The sequence below is a fragment of the Canis lupus genome, chromosome 9 (assembly GCF_003254725.2).
Source record: "Canis lupus dingo isolate Sandy chromosome 9, ASM325472v2, whole genome shotgun sequence".
In the NCBI taxonomy this organism is placed as follows: domain Eukaryota; kingdom Metazoa; phylum Chordata; class Mammalia; order Carnivora; family Canidae; genus Canis; species Canis lupus.
In genome coordinates this window covers 27,885,543-27,911,489 of record NC_064251.1, presented here as the reverse complement: position 1 = coordinate 27,911,489, position 25,947 = coordinate 27,885,543, and the positions used below count along the sequence as shown (strand labels likewise).

The following is a 25,947-nucleotide window of genomic DNA, read 5'->3' as shown; positions in this document are numbered from 1 at the left end:
ATACCATCTTATTTATCAAATAGCCAAGAATTTAAAAAAAATCTTATTGGTCAATATGTGGTGAGACAGACATAATTATATACACTGGGAGTGTAAAATAGCACAATCTTTCCAGAAAGTGGATTTTCATTATGTACTAAGACCCTTAAAAAAGATCCCTTTGCTTTGACCCAGTAAATACACTTATGGAACAATCCCAAAGAAATAATCAGGGATGTAGTTAAAGATTTATATATAAAATGTGTGCATTGATGAATGAAAAAGTAGATTTGGCACACACACACACACACACACACAATATGACTCAGTCACAAAAAAGAACGAAATCTTGCCATTAGTGACAACATGAATCAACTTAGAGGGTATTAGGCTAAGTGAAATAAATCAGAGAAAGACAAACACCATATGATTTCACTTCTACGTGGAATCTAAAAAACAAAGCAAATGAACAAACAAACCAAGCAGACTCCATAATACAGAGAACAAACTGGTGGTTGCCAGAGGGAAGGAGTGAGTGAAGTGGTGAAGGGGATTAAGAGGTACAAACATCTAGTTATAAAATAAATAAATCAGAGGATGAAAAGTATAGCAAGGGCAATATAGTCAATGATGTAATAACATTGTATGGTGACAGATGGTGAATACACTTACCATGATGAACATTGAGTAAAGTGTGTGTGTGTGTGTATATATATATATATATATATATACACACACATGTTGTACACCTGGAACCAATATGACATTGTATGTCAACTATACTTAAGCAATAAATTTAAAAATATTTTTTATGTTTGTTAAATATGATTGTTTTTATACAGATACATTGTTAATCATGCTGAGCAATGATCAAATTATTCTAAATCCGAGAATGCAGTCCTTAAAAATGATAATTATGACAATGCTTAGTGTCAGGGGAAAATAGAAACCACATAATACTGAGTGCCCTGCAGGATACAAATCTGCACATGTAGTAGAAACTCATTCAGAAAGAATCAGAGCAGGATGCTTACAGTGGTTATCACCACATGGTGAGATAAGGGTGATTGCTATTTTCTTCTTCGTTTCGTTTTCCAAATTTTCTACAAAGAGCATTTCCAGGTGTTTAAGTAGGTTCCACAGCCACCATGGAGCCCAATATGAGGCTTGAACCATGACCCTGAGATCAAAACCTGAGCTGAGATCAAAAGATGGATGTTTAACCAAATGAGCCACCCAAGCACCCCTCAAGGTTTTATAGAGAAAGAAACCCTAATATTCAGACTAGATAAAATTTTATTTTTTTAAAGAATCAAGTTCACGTTTCCTTAAAAGCTGTTAAGTTAGTGTTTTTGATGAGAACATGTTCAGCTAAAAGTCATGGAGGGTTTCATGTTGGCTTAAGAAGTAGACTAGAGGGCAGTCTGGTGGCTCAGCGGTTTAGCACTGCCTTCAGCCCAGGGCATGATCCTGGAGACCTGGGATGGAGTCCTGCATCGGGCTCCCTGCATGGAGCCTGTTTCTCCCTCTGCCTGTGTCTCTGCCTCTCTTTCTCTCTGTGTCTCTCATGAATAAATAAAATCTTAAAAAAAAAAAAGTAGACTAGAGATAGTCACAAGCTTTGATCAGAGCCTTTATCTCTGTGATTATCTTGCATCCTCTTCATGGTGATAAAAGGGCTGCTGCAGCTCCTGCCATCAGATTTATGTTAAGGCAGAAAAAAAGGTGGAAGTTTCCCAGTGGTGATTTTTAGAAAGGATCCCAAATTCATTGACATTACTCCCTTTAGAGGTGGGTCAGTCTCTATGCTTTCCTCTTGACTCTAGACAGACTTATGATTACTTCAACCAATGGATATGGGAGAAGTGGTGCTTTGTGACTTACAAGGCTCGATCAGTAAAAAGCCATACACCTTCCATGTGCCTCTCTTAGAATGTTTGATCTTCAGAAACTCCTTCTTGGGATGCTTCCTCTCAGAACCAGCTACCATGCTATGAGAAGCCCAAGCCACAAGGAGAGTTCAGAGGCCATGTGTAAGATGCTCCAACTGACAGTGCTAACGGAGTCCAGCCTTTGGGTCATCCCAGCCCAGATGCTAGAGAGATAAGTGAAGAAGCCTCCAGATTCACACTGTTCCATTCAGGAGCCGCTGGCCATCTATGGTTATTTCAATTCACATTTAATTAAAAGTAAATGAAAACATTAGTTCCTCAATCACTCTGGCTACATTTCTTTTTTTTTTTTTTTTTTTAATTTTTATTTATTTATGATAGTCACAGAGAGAGAGAGAGAGAGAGAGAGAGGCAGAGACACAGGCAGAGGGAGAAGCAGGCTCCATGCACCGGGAGCCTGATGTGGGATTTGATCCCGGGTCTCCAGGATCACGCCCTGGGCCAAAGGCAGGCGCCAAACCGCTGTGCCACCCAGGGATCCCCTCTGGCTACATTTCAAGTGTACAAGAGCCACAGGTGACTAGTGGCTATCATATTGGACAATATAGATGTTTCTATCATTGGAGAAAGTTCTATTAGACAAATCTGCTCCAGATGATTCTTGAGTGTTTGAGTCTTCCCAGCTGAAGCTCCAGATGTTGTGTGGCATAGAAAGGCCATCTGTCTCCTGTACTCTGTCTGAATTTCTGATCTACAGGATCTCAGAACATAATAAAATAGATGTTTTATGTTGCTAAGTTTTGGATAGTTTGTTATGTGGCAATAGTAACTGGCATACGTTCCTTTGATAAGAAGAGTAAAGCTTTCTTAGAAACCATCATATATATTGTTGGACCATGTATCTATTTTATAAACTAAATTTTATGTATGTAATTCTATTTGAGTAAGTAGAGCTGTAAAACAATCTATGCTTTAAATTTATGTATCATTATAATAGAACACTTACCATTTTTTGTAACATGGTATACAACAGGTGAAATCTGGAATTCATATATTTAAAGCATTCTAATATTATTAATAAATGTTAATCAATTAATGTTCTTTGTGTGTAGAATGTTGTGAACACTGTATCAACACCCAGAATCTGCAAGTATAATCTCTGGCTGAGACCAAAATCCTTAGCCTTTGCTAATGGAAAGAAATGCAAAGATTTGGTTTGGATTTTTGCTCATCAAGATAATAGGGAGTAAGCAAGTTATAAGGACATATTTTCCTACTGGACCAATTCCTTCAGTGGAATTGCTTGTCCCAAAGATAAATGAGTATGTTCAGTGTTATCTAGTTATCTTTCAATTACAACTGTCTGTGTTCCCATCTCTTTTAGAGAATGAATGGCTCTCCTCCACTAACCCATATGAAAAGCCACAGGAAACCACAATGAGGTTTCTTCAGTCATAAATGTGTGACTTCCTGTGAAAAATGTTTAGGAAAGAATTGGTTTACTTGGTTTTTAATAACTTGGTGATTATTTTATAATTGTTCCTCACCAACAATTTAAAAATGTGCATGGTTCATATTGCATGACTGTCCACAAGAAATGAACGACAGGGATCCCTGGGTGGCGCAGCGGTTTGGCGCCTGCCTTTGGCCCAGGGCGCGATCCTGGAGATCCGGGATCGAATCCCACATCAGGCTCCCGGTGCATGGAGCCTGCTTCTCCCTCTGCCTGTGTCTCTGCCTCTCTCTCTCTCTCTCTCTGTGACTATCGTGAGTAAATAAAAATTAAAAAAAAAAAAAAAGAAAGAAATGAACGACAATAAGGATAAAAATATTATGCTCGTATGCTAACTTTCAAGACACAAAGTTGATTCTCTAGAAGCTAAACAAGCCATAATAAGTACACATCAGGTGATGGTAACTTTCCTGTAATCCTCAGTTTACAAAGAAACAATGAGAATTTGAAGGTTTAGGACATGTCTCTCAGAAATCAAGGTGGGAGTATATATGCGTTTATATGTGTGAATGAGATAATAATTCACAGCACTTTCAAGAATTGTGTTTCATAATGATATTAGAACATATTTGTTTACCAAACAATAGTTACCTTCAGTGTGAGGCACTGCTCCAGGAGTCATGTGGAATGCAAAGTGGGGAAAGGCAAATGCTGTGATTTTCAGTGACTATTACTTGTCCACAGGCAGGAATATCTATTGTTGTGATAACCACCTGGAGCCTCATATCAAATGCTTTTTTTTTCCCTCCATAAATCAAAATAATCATTTAGCAGTTCACTCCCCTGTGTAATTCCAAAGTAAATGTTAAGTGGTAATAAGTGATGGAGGGGTGGGGAGGGCATTTAAAGTGTAAAACTTGTATAAAGGAAATTTTATACCTGTGACTTGGAAGGCTATGAATCTGGTTTTCCTTTTACTTGTAAACTATATATATATATATATTTTTTTTAAAGATTTTATTTATCTATTCATGAGAGACACATAGAGAGAGAGAGGCAGAGGGAGAAGCAGGCTCCATGCAGGGAGCCTGATGTGGGACTTGATCCTGGGTCTCCAGGATCATGCCCTGGGCTGAAGGCCACATTAAACCACTGAGCCACCCGGGCTGCCCTGTAAACTGTTTTTTAAAAAAGAACTACATTGTAATTTACTTTAGGGGCATTGGGTTTTAAACGTGGAATTTTTAAATTGAAAGAGATGTTTAGAGATTATGTATCCAACCCTCTTTATAGGTGAGAGAACTGAAGGTTCATAGAAATGGGTAAAATCAGATCTGCCAATACCTGCACTTCAGTACTTTGCCCAGTATGCTGTGGGGCCTTAATGTGTGTGTGTGTGTTTATATTTGCTTTGAAACGTTCTCATATCCTTCGACTGAGTTCCAAAAACTCATACATTTTTGACATCTAAATTTTTTATTTAAAAATTCTACTTACTGCCATTGATAATTAATCAGAACCTATTGGATGACTGCTCTTGAATTTTAAGGCTGGGATTATAGATTGGGTACATGCAAAAAAGAGAATTTGTGCCTTCTCTTTGAGAATTCTTGAAAAGTATAGATAAGGTTGACAACATGGCAATTCATCTATCTTTGGTTAGACATTTTAATGTCAGCCAAGCCTAATATGCTCCTCTAATTATAGTGATATATTTTCCAAATTACAAATCAAGACACATGGCCCAACACATGGTCCTGCAATTCTGGATGTTTGGTACAGTATTATTTGCCTAATGGTAAGAGAAATTATGCTCTGGAGCACGTGAAAGATGAAGTGTTTCTCTTGATACTCCATTCCCAAAATATACTATCTTGCTTCTTGTAATTTCTGTGCTCAACTAATTAAAAAATTAAAAATAACTCACTTTTTTTTTTATAACGAATGGAACGAATGTTCATTATAGGAAACAAAAGATACAACCGAGCAAAAAGTAGAAAACACATGGACTATTTTGATGCAGAGAAACATTTCATTTAAAATGTTTCCATAAAATAAAGCACTTCCAACACTTTCACCATCATATCCCACTTTCCCTTGTTACAGAAAAATCCAAAGACAAAAAAAAAAATCAGAATAAAACTTGGATGTTCTTAAAACACGCCGCCTGAATTTTAGGAATCCATACAATGACCAGTCCCACCCTCAACCCATTCTACAAACCTGTCTTCCCTTTCCCTCCCACACACACTGGGGACTTTAGCAATAGCCTTTTTTTTTTTTTTTTTTTTTTAATCAATTCGGTTCCCTCTAAAGGGGAACAGGGGGTGGAGGCACGAGGGCAGGAGAGTCAGGGTGGAGAAGAATAGGCCACAACCGGATTTTGCATCCATAAAGCGCAGAGCCTCTAGGCCTAACAGTCAAGCGGGTGTGCGCCCAAGGAGTACAGCTGGTCTACACCGCCGGCTCCGCGGACACCCCTCCCCGCGGAGAGCCGCGCTTTAACTTCCTTATAGCAGGTTGAGAGCGCAGGCCCCACCGTTTTAAGAGGAAGGCGGAGCCCCAGCTGGTGTTTTTCCAGGAAGCACTTCTTGAGCGCAGAGGAAAGGGGAGAGAAGGCCAGCGCGGGGCGCTTCATTCATCGCTCCTCTTTCTCCCCCTCCCAGCTCCCCTCGGCTCCGACTCGCTCTCTCCTCTTCCCGGTGCCAGTTTGACGTCGGTCTCCTGGATACCAGGCAGCCAATCGCCTCGCCGCTAGGGGAGAAGCGCGGCCAATCAGGCCTCGTTGCTACCTGTGAGTAATATTTTTAGCCGAGAGGGACGCCGGCCTCCACTCCCCCTGGAACTCCGTGGAGCTCTCGGCGGCAGGTTGTGGAAAGGGGCGCTTCCCCGCCCCCCGGGAGTCGCTCTCTTTCCCCGCCCGTTCTTTCAACCGAAGAGGATCTTAAACGCGCATTACAGGAAGGCGCCGCGTGTATGGGTCTTGATGTTAAAGTACCACTGGAAAACACGCGCAGGCACAGAGACCCTGAGATACGTACGCAGTTTGGCACGGAGGCCTGGGCCGGGATGTTTGGGATAAAATGGGATTCTTCCTGCGGTCTCCAGCCACCCCCGCGTCCAAGTGGCTGCCGGGTCGCACGGGGAGGTCGGAGGAGGGATGCGGAGGCAGTTAAACTGTCACCTGGGCGGAGGTGCGGCCAGGTGCTGTGTCTCCCCCACCCCCACCCCACCCCCACCCCCTGCCCGGCACGGCGGCTTCGGGTTCTGCTGCTGCCACTCCCCGGGTGGCAGTTGGCCTAGGCCCCCGAGGTGATTAATATTCAATGAACCGGCTGCACGAGTCCCCGGCTCAGTTCGCCCTTTCTCTGAGGCTCTCCTGCGTGCACCGGAGGCCGATGTGGCGGCGCGTCCACGGGGGGGAATTTCCCGGGCCACAGTGCCACTCGCGTAGGGCATTTTTTGGTAAACTGTCCCCTCCCTCTCGAGGCCTCGGGCTCTCCCCGCTCTTCGCCGCCGCTCCGCCACCTGCCTGGCTCCCCTCCCCCCTCTCTCCGAGGCGCTTCGCCGGGACCCGGCGTCAGCCGCCCCACCCACCACCGTCGCCCTCACTGGCACTTCTCTCCCCCAATCCCTTTCCCAGCTTCCTCTTAGTCCCGCCCCCGGCGGCCCCAGGACGTCGGCTCATTGGCCGTCGTGGAGCCGGAGGGGTGTGGCCTCGTCCCCCGGGTCCCTCCGCCGCCCGGCAGGACATGGGCAGGCGGGACTCGGCCAATGGCGTCGAGGGGCAGGGCAGGGGCGGAGCCGCCGCCGAGGGTCTGGGGTGAGGGGCGGGAGGGCGGGGAATGGTTACGCGGCCCCGAGCTGTGTGACGCGAGGCGGGCGCGCGCGCACCCCTACGGGAGGGGGTGGGGGCGGGGAGGAGCCCATAAAACGAGAGGCGGGGCGCGCGCCGCGGCAGAAGGAGCGAAGCTCTGGCCCGGCGCGGAGCGGGCGCACTACGGGACGCTGGGCCAGGCCACCGGGCTGTGTGGAGAAGGGAGCGCGCTCGCCCGACCGGCCCCGCCACCCCGAGCCGCAGCGCCGAGCTCCCGAGGCCCGCGCCCAGGCCCCCGTCGTCCGCCCGGCGGCGCCGCGTAGCCTCCAGCCTGCTGGGCTCCGCCGCCCTCCGAGCCCCCGCCCTGCCGCCCCTGCTCCCCCGCCCGGCGGCCGGCTCTGTGGTGGACGCAGCCCGTAAGTATCGAGGGGCGGCGGGGCTGCAGCGGCGTCGAGCCCCGGGCCCTCGGGGACCGCGGCGCGGCGGCCGGAGCGCGGAGGGGAGCGGCTCGGAGGGGCCCCGGCGCGGCGGGACCTGGAGGCGGGGCCGGCCGGCGCCCGGGGGTGGGGGGGGCGGGGTTGGGGCGCCGGGACGATCGGCGAGCTCCGGGGGCGCGGTGGGCTCCGCGGGGCCCCAAGGGGTGCGGGGAGCCGCTGCTGCCGGGCTCTGGCCGGGTCCCCGGGGCCTCGGGCGGGGGGCGGGGGGCGGGCGGCGGGCGGCGGGTCAGGTTACGGCGGGGGGAGGGGAGCGGCTGACCCGGAGCGGCCGGCGCCCCGACCTGCCCGGCGCCTGGCCCGAGTGGTTGCTTTGCCATTTCTCGTGGCCTTCCTCCTCCTCCTCCTCCTCCTCGTTTTCGGAGGAGACTTGTACTCTCCTCCTCCTCCTCCCCCCCTGCTCCTCCTCCTCTCCTCCTCCTCCTCCTCCTCTCGCTGCTGCTGCTCCAGCGCTCGGGCTCCGAGAGCTGTGAGCAGAAATCTAATGAGACCCAACTGGCTGTTTATGTAATTCTTCACACTCCTGCTTAAGGCGTTGCTTTAAACTACCTTTCGCGGAGCCTGAATTTCTCTCGGCTGCAGCGTCAAGCAATTTGGCTTAATCAGCTGCCTTGGCCGGCACTCGGGCTTTGGGCTTTAAAGTGTAGTTTGGGGGCAGCCGGAGATCCTTTTTTCCCTTTGTCACCACAAATAATGGAAAATGGAACAGATGGATTGACACCAACTTGATTTTTTAAAATGTCCTTTTAAATCAACCTCAGTGTACAAATAGATCCCTTTCGCAAATATCTTCTGTTTGCCCTTGATCTTTTCTTATCCCCACCCAGTGCTGATCCAGCAAACGTTTAAAGGTCGACCTTATCGTACAAGCCTCTCCGGCTGTTCTCTTATCGCGAAGGAGGGAGGTGGTTTTGAAAATCAGAATAAACTCAGAAACCCTGCCCTTTAAAGAGAATAATCAATAGAGTTTTGAAATTAATTGTTGCTTTTGTTATACTTGCTGTTAAAGAGGTATTTTCAGATTTAGAAAAACGCACATTGGAAAGGAAAAACAGAGAAGCTCGATTTTTACGTTGTGTGCCCTTAGCATATTTAAGACGGCCGTGATACAGGATAGTTTGGTTCATAATTATTGTTCACTAGGACGGCAGTTCATTTAGTATTTTTAATTTTAGCTTCACGTACTTTGGAAATTAAAATAATTTTCCTAACTTCTCAAATGTCTGAATGTTTAACCATACAGCAGATTTAGGCAGCATATATCCAGAATGAACTGAAATACAGAATTCATTTCTAAATTAGTGAATAGGAATATGATCACTTTCTAAAACTGGTATATATGTGTGTGGAGGTGGGTGGATGGTTGTGCAGAGTAGAGTTTCCAATAAATATTCTTGTGAGAATTGAGGGAGGAAATACACTACATATGGGGGAGATTTTATATATACATATATACACACACACATTTATACATATACACATATATACATATATACATATATATATATATATATATGAGCTGTATTCAGGGGAAAAAAGTGAATAATAGGGTTAAAAATACTGTTTTAACTGTAAATCCTAAGTTGTCCCATGAGATTTTGAACTTTAATAAACAATTTTCTATTGTATATTCCTTTATTTTGTGCTGATTATATTTTTCTGACTTTCTAGCCTATTAGACTTTTTCAAAAGTAAAATTACTCCGGGGGTAAGAAAGGGCTGTGGGACTTAGATTTATCTTATTTGGACATGTTTGTTTTTGTTTTGTTTTGTTTTTCTTTAAGGAGCAAGACCACTCAAGGTGAAGGATAATCTACAAAGTACCAGCACTTTGAATGAAAATTTGTTTCTCTGCCACAAACTGAACACTGTGTGTGTGTGTTGGGGGGGAGTTGAAACACAAATCTCACTTTGTGGCATAGCAGCTATGCAGCTTGAAATCCAAGTAGCACTAAATTTTATTATTTCATATTTGTACAATAAGCTTCCCAGGAGACGTGTCAACATTTTTGGTGAAGAGCTTGAAAGACTTCTTAAGAAGAAATATGAAGGGCACTGGTATCCTGAAAAGCCATACAAAGGATCAGGGTTTAGATGTATACACATAGGGGAGAAAGTGGACCCAGTGATTGAACAAGCATCCAAAGAGAGTGGTTTGGACATTGATGATGTTCGTGGCAATCTGCCACAGGATCTTAGTGTTTGGATCGACCCGTTTGAGGTTTCCTACCAAATTGGTGAAAAGGGACCAGTGAAGGTGCTTTATGTGGATGATAATAATGAAAATGGATGTGAGTTGGATAAAGAGATCAAAAACAGCTTTAACCCAGAGGCCCAGGTTTTTATGCCCATAAGTGACCCAGCCTCATCCGTGTCCAGCTCTCCGTCGCCTCCCTTTGGTCACTCTGCTGCTGTAAGCCCTACCTTCATGCCCCGGTCCACTCAGCCTTTAACCTTTACCACTGCCACTTTTGCTGCCACCAAGTTCGGCTCTACCAAAATGAAGAATAGTGGCCGCAGCAACAAGGTTGCACGTACTTCTCCTATCAACCTCGGCTTGAATGTGAATGACCTCTTGAAGCAGAAAGCCATCTCTTCCTCAATGCACTCTCTGTACGGGCTTGGCCTGGGTAGCCAGCAGCAGCCGCAGCAGCAGCAGCAGCCATCCCAGCCACCACCACCACCGCCACCACCGCAGCAGCAGCAACAGCAGAAAGCCTCTGCTCTTTCTCCTAATGCCAAGGAATTTATTTTTCCTAATATGCAGGGTCAAGGTAGTAGTACCAATGGAATGTTCCCAGGTGACAGCCCCCTTAACCTCAGTCCTCTCCAGTACAGTAATGCCTTTGATGTGTTTGCGGCCTATGGAGGCCTCAACGAGAAGTCTTTTGTAGATGGCTTGAATTTTAGCTTAAATAACATGCAGTATTCTAACCAGCAATTCCAGCCTGTTATGGCTAACTAAAAAAAGAAAAAAAAAAAATGTACAAGTTAAAATGCACGGGCCCAAGGGGGATTTTTTTTTTTTTTTTTACCTCCTTGAGATTTTTTTTTTTTTTTTTAAAGCTTATAGTAAGGATACATTCAAGCTTGGTTACAAAAATAAAACCTGCATCATTTTTCATTTGCCAACCAAGCACAAAGTTATTTTATACTGACTGTATATTTTAAAGTATACTCTCAGATATGGCCTCTTACAGTATTTAAGATATAGCAAGGACATGGCTGATTTTTTTTTTATAAAAAATTGGCACTAATAAGTGGGTTTATTGGTCTTTTCTAATTGTATAATTTAATTTAGTACAAAGTTTGTAAAATATCAGAGGATATATATATTGTTTCTACGACACGGTATTGCATTTATATCTTTTTACTACAGTGACCTGTGACAGCAGCAGCTTCATGTATTTTTTTTACTGAAATTGTAAAATATCCATCTTAAAGACATCAACTATTCTCAAAATTGTGTACAGGATATTCCTTTAGTGGTGGAATTAAAATGTACGAATATTTGCTTTTTTCAAAAAAATGTATTTTCTGTTAAAGGTTTAAAGATTTTTGCTATATATTATGGAAGAAAATGTAATCGTAAATATTAATTTTGTACCTATATTGTGCAATACTTGAAAAAACGGTATAAAAGTATTTTGAGTCAGTGTCTTACATGTTAAGAGGGACTGAAATAGTTTATATTAAGTTTGTATTAAAATTCTTTAAAATTAAAAACGCTTATCGTTGTCTTTGTTTTGAAGCCTTTGCCAAAGATCTACCTCTAGAGTTAAGATGTTGTAAATGCTAGTGATGTGGAAAGGCCTGACTCCTAGAATCATGGAGGAATAATGCAGTTGCACTACTACACCAGATAGTAGTAGTTTGCCACCTAAAAAGTCCCATCAAAACTGCATAACCTGACCGATGCTTGGGACTGCTTTATTGTATATTTTTAAGCAACTTTCTTCAGCCCACATGTATCTCTCTGTGAGCAGGGATGGGTATGCTAAGGCAGGCAACCCCGTTTTATGGCAATTTTTAAATTGTGGTGTGCTGACATCTGAGAGTCTGATGATAAAATGAAATTCACTCATGTAACCTGAGAGAATTTATTTGAAATGTATATGGAGAGACCATTTGGATTAGTTTCTTGCTTCTGCTGGGGAGGTGAGTAGCTCAGAAACCTTGCTTGGACAAAGCAGCTGACCTAACTATTTAAAAAGAAGATTAGGTCTGTTTACTAATCCTTACACTTAAAGTTCAGTCATGTTTAGTTGGAGAATTTATGATCAAACTCTACTCAAGGTTGGACAGAGTGCTAAATGTTAGTATTTGTGTGCATTTTCCCAGCAAGAAAGTTTACTTTTTTCCTTTTTTGAAAAAAAAAAAAAAAAATTACTATTGGATAGCCAACCTGCTGCTTTGGGAGATGAGGGGAGGTTCAAAGATTACTCACCCGTAATGTGTCAAATTGGAGTGGCTTGGTAAGGGTGGAGTTTTAAAAAAGTGATGAGTTGGGAGCAGGAGACACTATTTTTAAAGTAAAATGAGTCATTTCACTGTTTAAATGTCCATTGATACAGTGTTGACATAGTATTGGTGAGAAAATTGCCTCAAATTGGAAGAAAAATGTACATTTATAGTAAGGAACCAGCACTGTCTGGGTTACTGGTGAAATAAATTTGGTCTTAAATGAATTTTTTGGACACCAGTGTACAAAAGCCTTTTGTCTGTTACCCATGCAATTTAGAGCAATAAAAAGTTTTAAGGAAACAAGCACTGGGAATAACCAAGCTGAGCTGTTTCGTCCGCTCCATGGTGAGGCCTTTGTCCTTGAGTGGACAGAATGAGGCTATGAAGAAGACTGGGATAGTGAGTGGAACTGGCGGGGATCTGGTCTGCCAGCACTATCAATTATGTGCTTTTGTGATCCGCAAGTTTGAATAGCTGTAAGAATAATCAGTAATGGTCTTAAGTGCTAATTTCTACTAGAGACTTGGGGGTGAAGTTATCCTAGGCTTAATAGGAAAATTGCCTTTTTATAAATAAAGACTCAACGTACTTTTTCTGAATATAAGAATTAAGGCAATTGGCTAGTAGGAAAACATTTGTAACAATCTGGAACGCTAATACATATAATCAGACTTTAAATAATTGATCTTAATGTAAATATGAGTATCTTCCACAACTTAGGGATCTTAGGGAAATATTTAGTACCCATGTTGGTTTGGTGCTTGAATCTTTTTTTTTTTTTTTTTTTTAAGATTTTATTTACGTAATCATGAGAGACAGAGAGAGGCAGAGACAGGCAGAGGGAGAAGCAGGCTCCAAGCAGGGAATCTGATCGGGACTCCGGGATCACACCTTGAGCCAAAGGCAGATGGCTCAACCGCTGAGCCACCCAGGCGTCCCTGGTGCTTGAATCTTGATTGGTTTCAAAAAAAAAAAAAAAATCATTCACTTTGAGCTTGGTATCCTTGAGGACGTTTTTTTTTTCTTTTTAAAGAATGAACAGAAGCTCTGTTTTCATGCCCTTTTTACCCTTTCTTCCACATCCAATAGGAGTGGAAATGTTTTTTAAGTTTTTAATTCCAGTTAATATACAGTGTAATAGTAGTTTTGATGTACAATATAGGGACTCAACATTTTTCATATGTCATCAGGTACTTAGCACAAGTGCAGTCCTAACTCCCCATCACCTATTTCACCCATTCCCCTCCCTTCTGGTAATCAGCTCTCTATAGTTAAGAGTCTGTGCCTTGGTTTGTCTCTTTTTTTTTCCCCTTTGCTTATTTTGTTTCTTAAATTCCACATATGAGTGAAATCATATCGGTGTGTCTTTCTCTGACTTTCACTTAGCATTATACTAAGTCTACATAATTGCAAATGCAAGATTTCATTCTTTTTTTATGGCTGAATAATATTGTAGAATGTGGTGTGTGTATATAGCAGCATTATACACACATAGTATGTATGTGTGTATATACATATATACACACCACATTTTTATCCATCAATTGATGGACACTTGAGCTGTTTCCATGATTTGGCTATTGTAGATAATGCTGCTATAAACATTAGGATGCATGTATCCCTTTGACTCAGTATTTTTGTATTTTTTTGAAAGGTAGCTAGTGATGTGATTGCTGAATATAGGATACTTCTATTTTTAACTTTTTTGAGGAAAACATATACTGTTTTCCATAGTGACTGCACCAGTTTGCATTCCGAGCCTGAGGGCTCCCCTTTTTCCACAATCTCACCAACACTTGTTTCTTGTGTTTTTGCTTTTTAGCTAAGGAATGGAATTTTTTTCTTAAGATTTTAATTTCTACATCCAGCGTGGGGCTTGAACTCACAACCTTGAGCTCAAGAGTCACAAGCTCCCCCAACTGAGCCAGCTGGGCATTCCCCAGGAATGGATATTTTTTAAAAGATGCTCTTGTCTAGCACACCATATAAAGCCTTAGAAAAGCTTACTTACATCTTGGCCCCAAATCTTTTTCTTCTCACTCTGCTATCACACTTTTGACCCTTTTGTGGGAACAGTTTTTGATTGACCATGTGATGACTTAATGATCTTTTTTTTTTTTAAAGATTTTATTTTTAAGTAGTCTCTGTACCCAACATGGGGCTAGAATTTAAAAAGCCCTGAGATCAAGAGTCAATGCACTACCCTCTGAGCCAGCCATTCACCCCTGATGAGTTCATTATCTTCCCATTGTTTTTACTTCTATAACTATGGATACTGTATAGCAGCCTCTGAATGGCCCGATCTGGTGTCCAAAATACTGCCTTATAGATCGCATACTTCATTGATGGATGAATAAGATGATAAAAGTAGCTCTGTAGCTCTTTGAGTTTAGAATATTCCTTTACTGCCCATCTTTTCTAAAAGCAGGTGTATTGTTAAAATCTCCTCTGAATAGCTTTAACCTATATTAGATGGCAAATGTAGGCCTAAAGTCAAAATGCTTCCCTAAAGATAATGACCATCTTTATTTACTGTGATTAACTTCTTAGCTTGTGAAGGTGAAACTCAAGTTGCTCTGAGTTTAAGGTGTTCTAATATGTGTTGATGTTAATGTCATTCTCTTATAGATGTGTTACTTTCTAATTGAGAGACCTTCTCTCACAAATCTTCAGGAGATGGGTTATTTTAAAACAAGTCACTATAACACATAGAGAACTTAAGTATCTCTAGTTGGACATACTCAAGCTAATGAGATAAAATGCTGGTTGGAGATTATCCTCCATAACCTCTTCCCTACACAAACTAAGCATAGGCATGGAGGCACCTAGGTGGCTCAGTTAAGTGTCTGCCTTTGGCTTCAGGTCATGATCTCGGGGTCCTGGGATCGAGCCTCACATCAGGATCCCTACTCAGCAAGGAATCTGCTTCTCTCGCTCCCTCTGCCCCTCCCCCTGCTCGTGCTCTCTCTCTCTCAAATAAATAAAATCTGGGATCCCTGGGTGGCGCAGCGGTTTGGCGCCTGCCTTTGGCCCAGGGCTTGATCCTGGAGATCCGGGATCAAATCCCACATCGGGCTCCCAGTGCATGGAGCCTGCTTCTCCCTCTGCCTATGTCTCTGCCTCTCTCTCTTTCTCTCTCTGTGACTTATCATAAATAAAAATTAAAAAATAAATAAATAAATAAAATCTTCAAAAAAAAATAAAGCATAGGTATGACACAGCAGTATGTATCTTTGAAGAGATGCATGCTTTCGTTAGAAGCAGGATAATAACTCTAGTGCAAGATCAGTTAAGAGGAAAGCAGCCTTATTAGAAGACAAGTATGTAAAATTGCCATTGCCAAATAAAACTTCTTATAATGCTCAGTATGCCAATCAGTTGGTGCTTAATTGATCTGGCCCGGGAGGCCACTTGAGATCTAAGTTCTTCAGTTTTCTGTGTGTTATACTAGGAAGGTACTATGTTCGTGTTTAACGAACCTTAGATCAATATCTGTGCGTATAACTGGAAAATTAGTCCTACGCTTCTGTTAAAACCGTTTTAAAAAATTTTTAAATCATTTGGTTAACAAATACTCATACAGCACTTACTATGTGCATGCACAATTCCAATGCAGTTTACAGAAGAGGAGATGAGACGGTTAATTCATCCACGATTATATGGCCAATAAGTAGCAGACTTGGAATTCAAACTCAGTGAAGTTCCAGAGTTTACGCTCTTAAACTCGATGCTTTGTTCCCTGGGATTAGTTGTTGTTCTGATTTGAAGTCAGGGAAATAAGACTATTTTTGATGTATTAGTCACATGACTGGTAGAATTTCTATAGGAGTGTTCATGAGAAGAGTCTAATGGGAGGCTCTTGGCCATGTTTAGAAGTCATGATGATGTATTGGGGGAGATATTTTATATTTCCGGTAGCCATAAGCTATAATTATAGGCTATCTGGAAATGTTTTTAGAAATCATTAAGTCAGTGCTTTAATTGTGTTGATTTTCTTAATTCAATTGTGTAAATTGCTTCTCTCATTTTAGAACCACTGGATGATTACCTCAGACAGAGTAAGGACTCTAGACTTAGTGGCCCCATTCCTTCTAAGTAAAATCTAATTGTTGACCTTATACAGCCATTTTCACATACATTTCTCACCTGTGTTATTGATAAACACCATAAGGAAAGGTCAAGTCACCAAAATAGTCTTCAACAATGTGTTCCGTGTACCTACTTGGGAATACATGATTTCTGTATGTATAGATGTTGTCATAAATGGTCTTCTTGGTCTTATTTTAAAATACTAATGGGGTACCTGAGTGGCTCAGTCAGTTAAGCATTTGCCTTCGGGGCGCACCTGGGTGGCTTAGTGGTTGAGCACCCGCCTTTGGCTCAGGTTGTGATCTGGGTCCTGGGATCGAGTCCCACATCGGGCTCCCCGCAGGGAGCCTGCTTCTCCCTCTGCCGGTGTCTCTGCCTCTGTCTCGGTGTCTCTCAATGAATAAAGAAAAAAAATCTTTTTAAAAAATAAAAAACAACACAAGCATCTCCCCTCAGCTTGGGTTGTGATCCCTGGGTCCTGGGGTGGAGCCCTGCATGGGGCTCCCAATTCAGCAGGGAGAGAGTCTGCCTCCCCACCCTCCTTTGCCCCTCCCCCTTTCATGTTCCTCTCTCATAAATAAATAAATAAAATCTTTAAAAAATAGAACCACTAAGGAAACTGACCTCTTATTTCAAACTGTTCTGAAAGCCTTCCTTGAAAATAATCAAAATATATTTTGGTTTAAAAAGTCATATTTTAAAAGCATAAGCTATTATGGATGAACTTACATTCCCATTAGTGTTGTTTTGAGTTTTGAACATATTTAAACTTCATGGTAGGGGCGCCTGGGTGGCTCAGTCGCTTAAGCATCTGACTCTTGGTTTTGGCTCAGGTCATGATCTCAGGGATGTGGGATTGAACCCCAAGTTGGGCTCCCCACTCAGTGCGGAGTCTGATGGTCCCTCTCTCTCTGCTCCTCCTCCACCAAACAGTCCAATAGAATAAGTAAAATCTTAAAAAAAAAAAAAAACCAACTGCACAGTAAACAGGAAAATCCCGTTTTTTAATGGCTCAGAAGAATATTCAGTAGTTTCTATATGAATTAAATCTTGTTATACTGAGTACCAATTTTTTAGATTTGGGGTTAGTTAGAATTTGATTGGACCAAAACCCTTGGCTGGGCTTTTGGAGGTTTAGCTTGGGCTAAAAGTCATCTTATTAATGGACTGTGAAGTAGTAAACCTCTACTAACCAATTCTTTCAATATTTGAGGTTTAAGGGTGCCTGGGTGGCTCAGCTGGCTAAGCATCTGCCTTCAGCTCAGGTCATGATCTCAGGGTCCCGGGATCAAGTCCCACGTCGGGCTCCACCCTCAGTGGGAAATCTGCTTCTCCCTCTCTGCCCCTGCCCCTCTGTCTGCTCCTTCTCTCGCTCGCTCACTCTCTCTCTCAAAGTCTTAAAAAAAATTGAAGTTTAAGATTTATATTTTAGAAAACTTGCTTTATACATAGTCTGTAAGTGGAGCTTTGAGATTACTTTACAACTAGGCAAACCCTAGAAAGAGACAATGAGTGGCCACTGGTGTGTGGAGGCTGTGTGAAATGGAGTCTTATTCCCTCCTTAAGCATACTAAGTCATTTGGCTCAGATGGCTCAGTTTCTTCATCTGCAGAATGGGTAGGGTGATATCAATATACTTCCTCCGGTGGTTCATGAGGCACTAATCTCCTCACTATGAAGAGTTGTCAGTAAGGTAAGGGACATGTGTTCTTAGGGGTTTACAGTATTTAGAATCACAAAGTCCAGACTTTCACCCTTGGTTTGTTGACCTTTGAAATCCTTGACCTTTGAAAAGTAAATGCACACCACATCTTTATTATAATCGACATTTTTGTTGTCCAGTCTGTTGTATGCATCCACAGAAAATTAAATAAAAATTCTACAGTAATATCCTAAAAGCTATTCTATTCATGTTTCAGTGATAAATACCACTGAGTGTGTATCTCTAGTTTTGAGGCTCTGGCAGGGAAACCGTGTTTCAGCATTCTTTTTCATACAATCAGCAAGTTGATTTAAACCCAGAATACAAGTTGACGTTTCTTTTGAGAGCAGCCAAAAAGGTTGCTAAAGTGTCCATGCTGTTGTGAAAAGTATTGAAATGGCTGTTGCTATTTAAACAACGCTGGCTCGGGGATAGGAGTAGTTAAAGGTAGCTCTGACAGTAGACATGTCCTACAGATAATGGTGCTAGCTTTATTTTAGCACAGGTGGGAAAGAAGAGGAGGTTTGCTTTACAGAAGGGAAAAACATTCAGGACTTGGAAGGAAAAACACATTCCGTCTGGCATTATGAGTACTTTACTTCACTGATAAAATATGACCAGTGTGCAGAACAGAGAACAGGTGTAAAATATTTTTAGACAAACCTTGGCATATACTATAGGTCGCATCCCTTCCGTCTATACACTCAAGTCTTTCAACAATAATTGTGGAAAAACCACATTTACAAAATAAGCTAGACATTTGCTTTTATGGTTTTTAGGTACTAAATGTTAAAGTCAAACATAAACTTCCTTCCTGCCAATCAGGTTGCAGCTGGTTTTAAACATTGGGGCTCCGTGTGCCCTTCTACAGCTCTCAAGCCTCCTTTTCCTTCCTGAGCACTGTTGAGAGAGCTGGGAACATGGTGCCATCGCCTCTTTTGGAGCATGAAGAAAGAAATGTGACAAGCATAGACATGACATCGCTCTAGCTTGGTTTCAGCAATGGGTATAAATCGATGACTTTTGGATACTGATGGGAGGGATCACTGGATACTCCTGTCGGTATGGGTTACAAAATGGAATCTCGTCCATTTGGCCAGATGCTCTGTGACACAGGCTCGGTGGTTCTGGACAGACGCAGGTACTCCTTTCAGATGGCTTTTCCTTGCCATCCCTCCACCATCCATCTGTTCATTGCTAGAAAGGATGAAGGTTGGATTTTGATTTGTTTTGCAATGGGTATGTCTGTTCTTTTTCCACTCTGATTACCCAGATCTGCCAACTGACCCCAGAGCTCAGTTCCCAAAAAGAACACTCTTTGTTTTGTAAACTACCCGCCATTGTGAAGTTCAAGCCATGGTGACTTACTTTCTGCTAACTCCTTTCTATTTCCAGGAAACATGATGGGATCACCAAACCACTTCAATCCAATGCTTAAGATAGCTGCAGTCCCTGGGCAGTCTTTCTAGAAACTAAGGTGTCATGAGAGGCCCTTTAAAGACTTTGAGAACTACCCAGTTTTCAGAGGGCTGTAAAGAATCTTACCTGGGGAAATGTCATCTTTCTGAATCTTAACGATAGATTAGAAGAAATGAAAGAAGCTCCTTTTTTTTTTCATCTTTGCAGTTGAGGAAGAAATGATTTTTTGGAAGAAGTGCTGTTTATTATCTGAGCCACAAAAGTTCAAAGGACTTTTTGGATTCTGTGTAGAAGGAATAGAGAGATGGAGGTAAGACCTTACCTCCCCCAGGAGCCTCTGCCAGAGGAGGAGGATTTGGCAGCAGGTAGGCAGGTGGCCAGCGTGTGTCTCCTCTATCTGCCCTTCCTTCAGGATCTGGGAAAGGGGAGAGAACAATGCATGAGGGAGCCTCTGTACACCCTGCCTTGGGACGTGTCTGAGAGATCCAATCCCCTTAGTGGAGGCTTTGCAGAAATTTGGAGATCCAGGACAACTCCCCCTAGTGTGGGCACACCACACTTTCCTGATGGCTGTGTTTTCTCTTCCAGACTTGGAAGGAGGGCAGGTGGTACTGTGGCCACACCTTGCACACTGCCTATTTGAATGATGATGACTTTGGCATTATCTGGACTCCTAGGGAGACCAGAGGGGAATAACCAAAGTCAGAAGCTCAATAATAATAGCCAACACTTTATAGTATTTACTATGTACTAGATACTGTTCTAAGCAAGTGTATGTTTTAACTCATTTCCATTTCTTAAGAGCCCTCTGAATGTTGTGCTATTTCCCTCATTTATAGATGAAAGAAATGGAAGCAGGGAGCTTGTGACAGAGCCAACAGAGCCAGGACTTGAGCTGTGGGATTCTGTTTCCAAAGTCTGTGATCCTTCACCATTACACTATACTATTCCTTTGGCTGACCTCAATAGGTAGCCTTTATAAAAGAACCACACTTGATTACTTAGGGGACATCATCTAAAATGCATGTTGTGCCAAGCTCCCCATGCACACCCAGCATGGTCCTGTAAGTGGTGGTTTGCTCAGCAACCCCAACCTCATTTTAGTATCAACCTTTGCCAGGCACAGTTAGAGAATGGAAATCTGCTGTGAAAACACAATGCAATAGGCTGTGAGAACTTGAAGGTCATGTGCTAGTTTGTATTTATCCACATCACTACCACTGTCTGGGCACTCAGGTTGTTTAAGAAGTAACTCTAGGCACTATATGTACCTGAGGTCTTCGGTCATGGGCTTTCCTAGTATTTACAATAGCAAAAGAGTGAGGTTGACTCAGTAGCTGCTCTGGGGTCAGATTCCACTGGGGTCCCTAAATGTCTCAGACAAAGGGAGATATTTGAAACAATACCTGTTTTATTCACTCAGTACATTTATTGAACATCTACTGGGTTAAGAACTTGTGGTGATACATATAAACCTTTAGGACCTTTCAAGGAGTTACCATTCTAACAAAAGATAACCCATGTGCCCAAATCATACACAGGAAATGTGGAGGTATGAACAAAAAAAAAGGAGAGAGGCTGCTCATCTGAGGGATTCTAGATAGCACAGGAAGTTATCAAATGATGAAGAATGGGTCATCCCAGGAAGCATGGGCTCCCTCAAAGTTCCAGCCTCAGTGGAGGAAAAACCTGGTCCTGGTTATTTTTCTCCATCTGATGTGTACCCACAATGGGAAGAATGTGTGCTAGCCCTTGGGGGGAAAAGCAGAGGAAATCAGAATGAGAAGCTCTGCTGGCAGCCCATCACTCCCAGGAGAAGCTGCCTTTGATTTGGGGTATTTTAATTTTTTTTTTCACTGTTCCAACTTTTTTTTTTTTTTTTAAAGATTTTATTTATTCATGAGAGATACAGAGAAAGAGAGGCAGAGACACAGGCAGAGGGAGAAGCAGACTCCATGCAAGGAGCCTGATGCGAGACTCCATCCCGGGTCTCCAGGATCAGGCCCTGGGCTGAAGGCGGCACTAAACCGCTGAGCCACCAGGCTGCCCCTGTTCCAACTTTTGGACAGAAAGACACTGTGAAAGACAGCTGGGATTTAGAACTTTGTTCATTAAGCCCAGAGGTGGGATGGGGAGGTCAGGTAAGAAGTCCAAGGAAAGGAGTGGTGGTAGTGAGGGAGCGGAAGTAGGTTGCACAGGAGGGACTGGTTCTAATTCTTATCTTTTCAAGATGCTTATCCTAGAAACCTCCTCAGGCTAGAAGCTCCCTCTAGGGGTCATCTCATTTGTTTTCCTACCTTCAGAGACAAAACAGTTTTTGTTAAGTATCAGGGTTCACAGCAGGTAGCACGCTCCCAGAAGTTAGTGTTGGGGGAATGTGCCTGTTCACAGCATAAACTCAGATACCCCCAGGGCACTCCCACCTGCTGTCCCCCACCTCCCATCACCACCCTGGACTTCTAGCCAGGGGAACAAGCCTTTTCAGAGCTCAACTGTCCCGTTTTCCACTGTGGCTTTTCAGATGCTTACAATATCCTCCAGTTTGAGCATAAATCAAAGAATGAGGCTCTGGAGGAAAAGCTTAATATAAATCTAAGCCAGAAATTAACAGCCCCAAATAACTTCTTTCCTGGGTCACTCTCCCTGGGCAGTGCCTTTCCCCAGGCTCCCCCAGCCTTCCTTTGTGGCTGAGTACTCTGTCATCCTCTGAAAATACTGCCACAAGCTGGCCAAACCCCATCATGTGACCTGCAATGTTCAGAGAGCATCACTTCTCTGAAAGGAGCGTGCATCTTGCTTTGGAACAGAAAACATCAGCGTCTGATCTGTGTCTCATCCCACCTTCACCAGCCGGGAGGGCGGTCCAGGGCCCACAATTTTCCCTACAGAATCCTTTGTAACTGCTAAGATCTAAGTAAGAATGTTCTAGAGCAGTATGGGGACCTCATTAAGCGTCCAAGTAAAATTATTCCCAGTAACCCTGTACAGGAAAGAATATGGGCTTTGGTGTAAGACTTTGAACTGAATCCCAACATACCCCTTGAATACTGGCTGCTAAACCTACTTAGCCTCAGATTTCCTATCTGAAAAGTCCTACTTGTTATGGGCAGTGTGAGGATTATGTAAGCTATAGAGCGCATTAAGCATAATCCTCTTCCCCATAGGGAATCACCGGAAGTCTTTCTACTCTTCTGTGAGATGGGGCTTGAACCCTCTCTCTTCTTCTCTTTCCCTCTCTCTCTTCTTCTCCTCCTGGGGCTTAGCCTCAAGGGCATGTGCTCAGCCATTTTAGGGGGGAGGCTAACTGGCCTTAAAACATGCGTTTTCACGAGAATCCTAGGCAGTGAAACTTCACTGTGGATTAGCAGGAAGAAGAGAGGAAAGAAATGAGAGGAAACCGTACTTCATTATTCTGCGGCGGAAGATGGTGTTCATGGGGTTAAAATGCACTGGCTTTGGAGTCACATAGACTTACCTGGGCTTGGTTGGCTGCTTGGCCAGGGGCCTTGGGCAAATGATTCGATCTCTGTGAGCCTCATTTTCATCATCTCTGAAATGGAGAGAATATTAAATGGTGACAATACACACCTGCCAGGGTTGTGAAGATTTAATGAGATGCTGTATGAGCACATACTGGGTGGTGCTGTTAACTCTTTGTAGTGGAAATTACACCTTCTGGGGTGGGCATGGGTCATCATTCTGCTCATCCATGAACACCAACTTCTCCTCTTAGGAAGTCTTATGGGGAAATTGTTGGTTGTGATGATTGTTAAGAGTTGCTTCCAGTTTTTTTTGTTTTTGTTTTTTTTTTTTGCTTCCAGTTCTTTTGTCACATCAAGACCCTAAGGCGATTTCCCTTTTTAGTCTGTTGCCCCTTGTGGTGCATTGAGATGGGGAGTAATGCTTGAAATAGGAGGTTGGTAAAGAGCTCAGCTTCATGTTCTGAGGTATTGGAGTCAGAAATGAAGGGTGGAGAAATGCTTTTAGGGCCTCCATGGAGGTCCCAGAGGTTCCCATGTCGACGCCATTAATAGACTTTGTTTCTGCTTGCTGGTCTCCTACCGCACAACCTAGAGTCTCTCTCTCTCTTTATCTCCTTCTTTCTCTCTTCTCTCCCCTCCTCTCCACCTATCCTCATCCTGGACTCTTCCTCTGTCAGCAAAGAGATTGCATCTGTTCCTACTTTGATGTCCAAGGACAGCTTTGGGGAAAGGAGCCTGTTCTCACGTCCCGGCTCTTGTTCCAGCCATGGGCAGGAACATGTACCAGCAAGTATCCCCAACCAACTGGAGCAACCAGACCCAGGACTAACATTCCTGGAGAGCCTCTATGGGTACTATTATTATTCCATTTTGCCAATGAAGATGCTGAGGCACTGAGAGGTTAACTTACCTAAAGTCATATAGCCAGTGTGTGAGCCCAGGCAATCTGACGGGAGAGCCGTGCTCTTCCATTACTCTGACCTTTCCTCATTGCCACCCACCCTGGATACTAAGGAGATTTGGAGGCCCTGAGGCCTAAAATATCTGGTGCCCATTATATGCAATTGAATTTTGGCAGCAATGACCTTAACCAAATAATTCTCAGACCTTCAGTCAGCACATCCACACAAGAAACAAGATGGCAGCTGCAGCACAGGTCTCTGAAGAGCTGTGGAGTAACTGCCTACTGGTGGACTGATTCTTGCAGGGAGCACCACAGCAGCTGTCATGGGCACTGTGCTGTGAGAGGATGCAGCCCCTAGTTCCAACTGTCTTCTCACAGGCAGCCACTCTCCATCGCATGTAGCTGAAAGTATAAAACCAACTTCCCCTGAGTGCCATGACCCTTGGGGCTGGGTGTGTGGGTGCTCATCTGCATACCTCTTTTCAGGGGGCAGGGGTGTGGTGGGCAGGACAACAGTTTATTTATTGATAAATAAATTGAGGGCACAGTGTCTTTTGGTCACCTGCTCCAAGGCTGCTTTCTCCTGCAGCGGCACTCCTGGAAAACCCAGGTTGGCAAGAACTGAGGGTATGGAGCCAGGAGAGGAAAGGGAAGGGGAGTTCATGGGAGCCAGAGATAAGGCAGTCTGAGGGGAGGTGGGGCTCATAGTGGCAAAGGTGAAGCAAGGTCAGAGGTGAGGGGAGGCTTGACAGGAGGGGTCGAAGGTAAATGGGGACTTATGGGGTTCATGGAGGAGGTCAAAGGTGGAGGAGAGGTTGGAGTGAAGGAAGGCTCATGGGGTTAAAGGTGTGGGGTGGGGGCACCTGTGGCTCAGTGGTTGAGCATCTGTCTTTGACTCAGAGTGTGATCCCGGGGTTCTGGGATGGAGTTCCGCATCAGGCTCCTCACAGGGAGCCTGCTTCTCCCTCTGCCTATGTCTCTGCCTCTCCCTGTGTCTGTCATGAATAAATAAATAAAATCTTAAAAAAAAAAAAAAAAGAGGTGGGGGTTGCTAGGCTACCAGTGAAGCAGGGCTCGGGAAGGGTGCATGTGTCCAAGTTAGAAGAGCTCAAGGGGGTCAGACATAGGAGGAAGGCTCAGTGATCAGTGAGATGAAGTGAGGTTCATGGGCTCAGACAGGAAGAGAACTGGGGCTCCCCAGGGGTGAGGGGCAGGGGTCAGTCGCTTAGCAGGAGGGCATGCACAGAGGTGAGGGGGCCGCCCTAGACCACCTCCCCCTTGGCTTCCTCCTCCTGCCTGGACTCAGACACCAGGTGGCTCACGTTGCTCTGGGCATCGTGAACTCCAGCTCCAAGCCCTCGCCAACCAAAAACCAGTGCAGGCAGGCCTTGTGCTGGACTGTGGCTGCGAACTTCTAGGAGATGCTTAGGGACAACTCCTACAGGCCATGGGGAGGCCACGTGGGATGTCCCCCATGACTGACTCCGTGCTGTTGGGGATCTGCCCGACCAAGTGGCTGCTATACTGGCTCTGCATGCCCAGCATCTGCCCGTGTGTGCGTGTGTCATCCAATATGGTGGCCACCAACCACATGAAATGCGGCACCTGAATTCTAGGAACTGAATTTAAAATTTTATTTCATATGAACTAATGTACATGAATTAAGTGCTAACTGCATGGGAGAGGGCAGGTTTGTAACCTTTCTGTAAAGGTACTCCTGGAGGTCAGGAACCAGATAGAAGTGGTGGTTAGGGAAGGTCAGGAGGAGAACTGCCATTTGGGGTCTTCAGCGGTCAACCACAGTGGTTAAAATATGTGTCATCCTAGAAAGAATATAGGCACTAAAGACAGATAGGCCTGGGTTTGAATATTGGCTCTTCCATTTATTAATTGTATGACCTCAGGCAAGTTTCCTGTAAACATTTAGAGTCTCAGATTCATTGTCTTTAAGAGGGAAGATAATACTTATGAGGTATCTCTTCCTCCATAAGATCTGTAGGGCTTGCTTTGTTCATTCATTCATTCATTCATTCATTCCACAAACATTGATTGAACACCCTCTATGGCCAGACCTCGTGCTGGGCCTACAGGGGAGAACGAAGCCCATAGTGACTTGGTCCTCCTGAGTGTTGTAGGCTAGGGTGGGAAATAGTAAAGTCACCCAGAGAGGATTGCAAGGAATAAATTGGACACGTTTAAAGCACCGATCAGAAATGTTAGCGCCGCCCATTCCCTCTCTTTGGGCGTTGTGC

General features: G+C 43.8%; 1 protein-coding gene and 1 long non-coding RNA gene across 7 annotated transcripts in view; one reads left to right on the top strand and one right to left on the bottom strand.

The window, feature by feature from the left end:
* Nucleotides 1-6,555, bottom strand: part of LOC112655006 (uncharacterized) — a 30,881-nt gene extending 24,326 nt beyond the window's left edge. For all 5 annotated transcript variants that reach the window (XR_003133499.3, XR_007412903.1, XR_007412904.1 and 2 more), the window contains exon 1: nucleotides 6,366-6,555. This is a non-coding gene — a long non-coding RNA (uncharacterized LOC112655006). The remainder of the gene's footprint in view (nucleotides 1-6,365) is intronic.
* TOB1 (transducer of ERBB2, 1) lies at nucleotides 6,343-10,700 on the top strand. 2 transcript variants are annotated; one of them, XM_025439693.3, is made up of 2 exons: nucleotides 6,343-6,361; nucleotides 9,420-10,700. In XM_025439693.3, exon 2 carries the CDS (start codon nucleotides 9,563-9,565, stop codon nucleotides 10,598-10,600), a length of 1,038 nt encoding a protein of 345 aa, XP_025295478.1. In that variant the 5' UTR covers nucleotides 6,343-6,361; nucleotides 9,420-9,562; the 3' UTR covers nucleotides 10,601-10,700. The 2 variants fall into 2 exon arrangements, with proteins under 2 accessions (XP_025295478.1, XP_025295479.1); XM_025439694.3 differs by lacking the exon at nucleotides 6,343-6,361 and adding an exon at nucleotides 7,282-7,557.
* Nucleotides 10,701-25,947: the final 15,247 nt, after the last annotated feature.

Excerpts from the sequence above, each read along its gene's own strand:
- TOB1 (XM_025439693.3), top strand. The coding sequence starts at position 9,563 with ATGCAGCTTGAAATCCAAGTAGCACTAAATTTTATTATTTCATATTTG.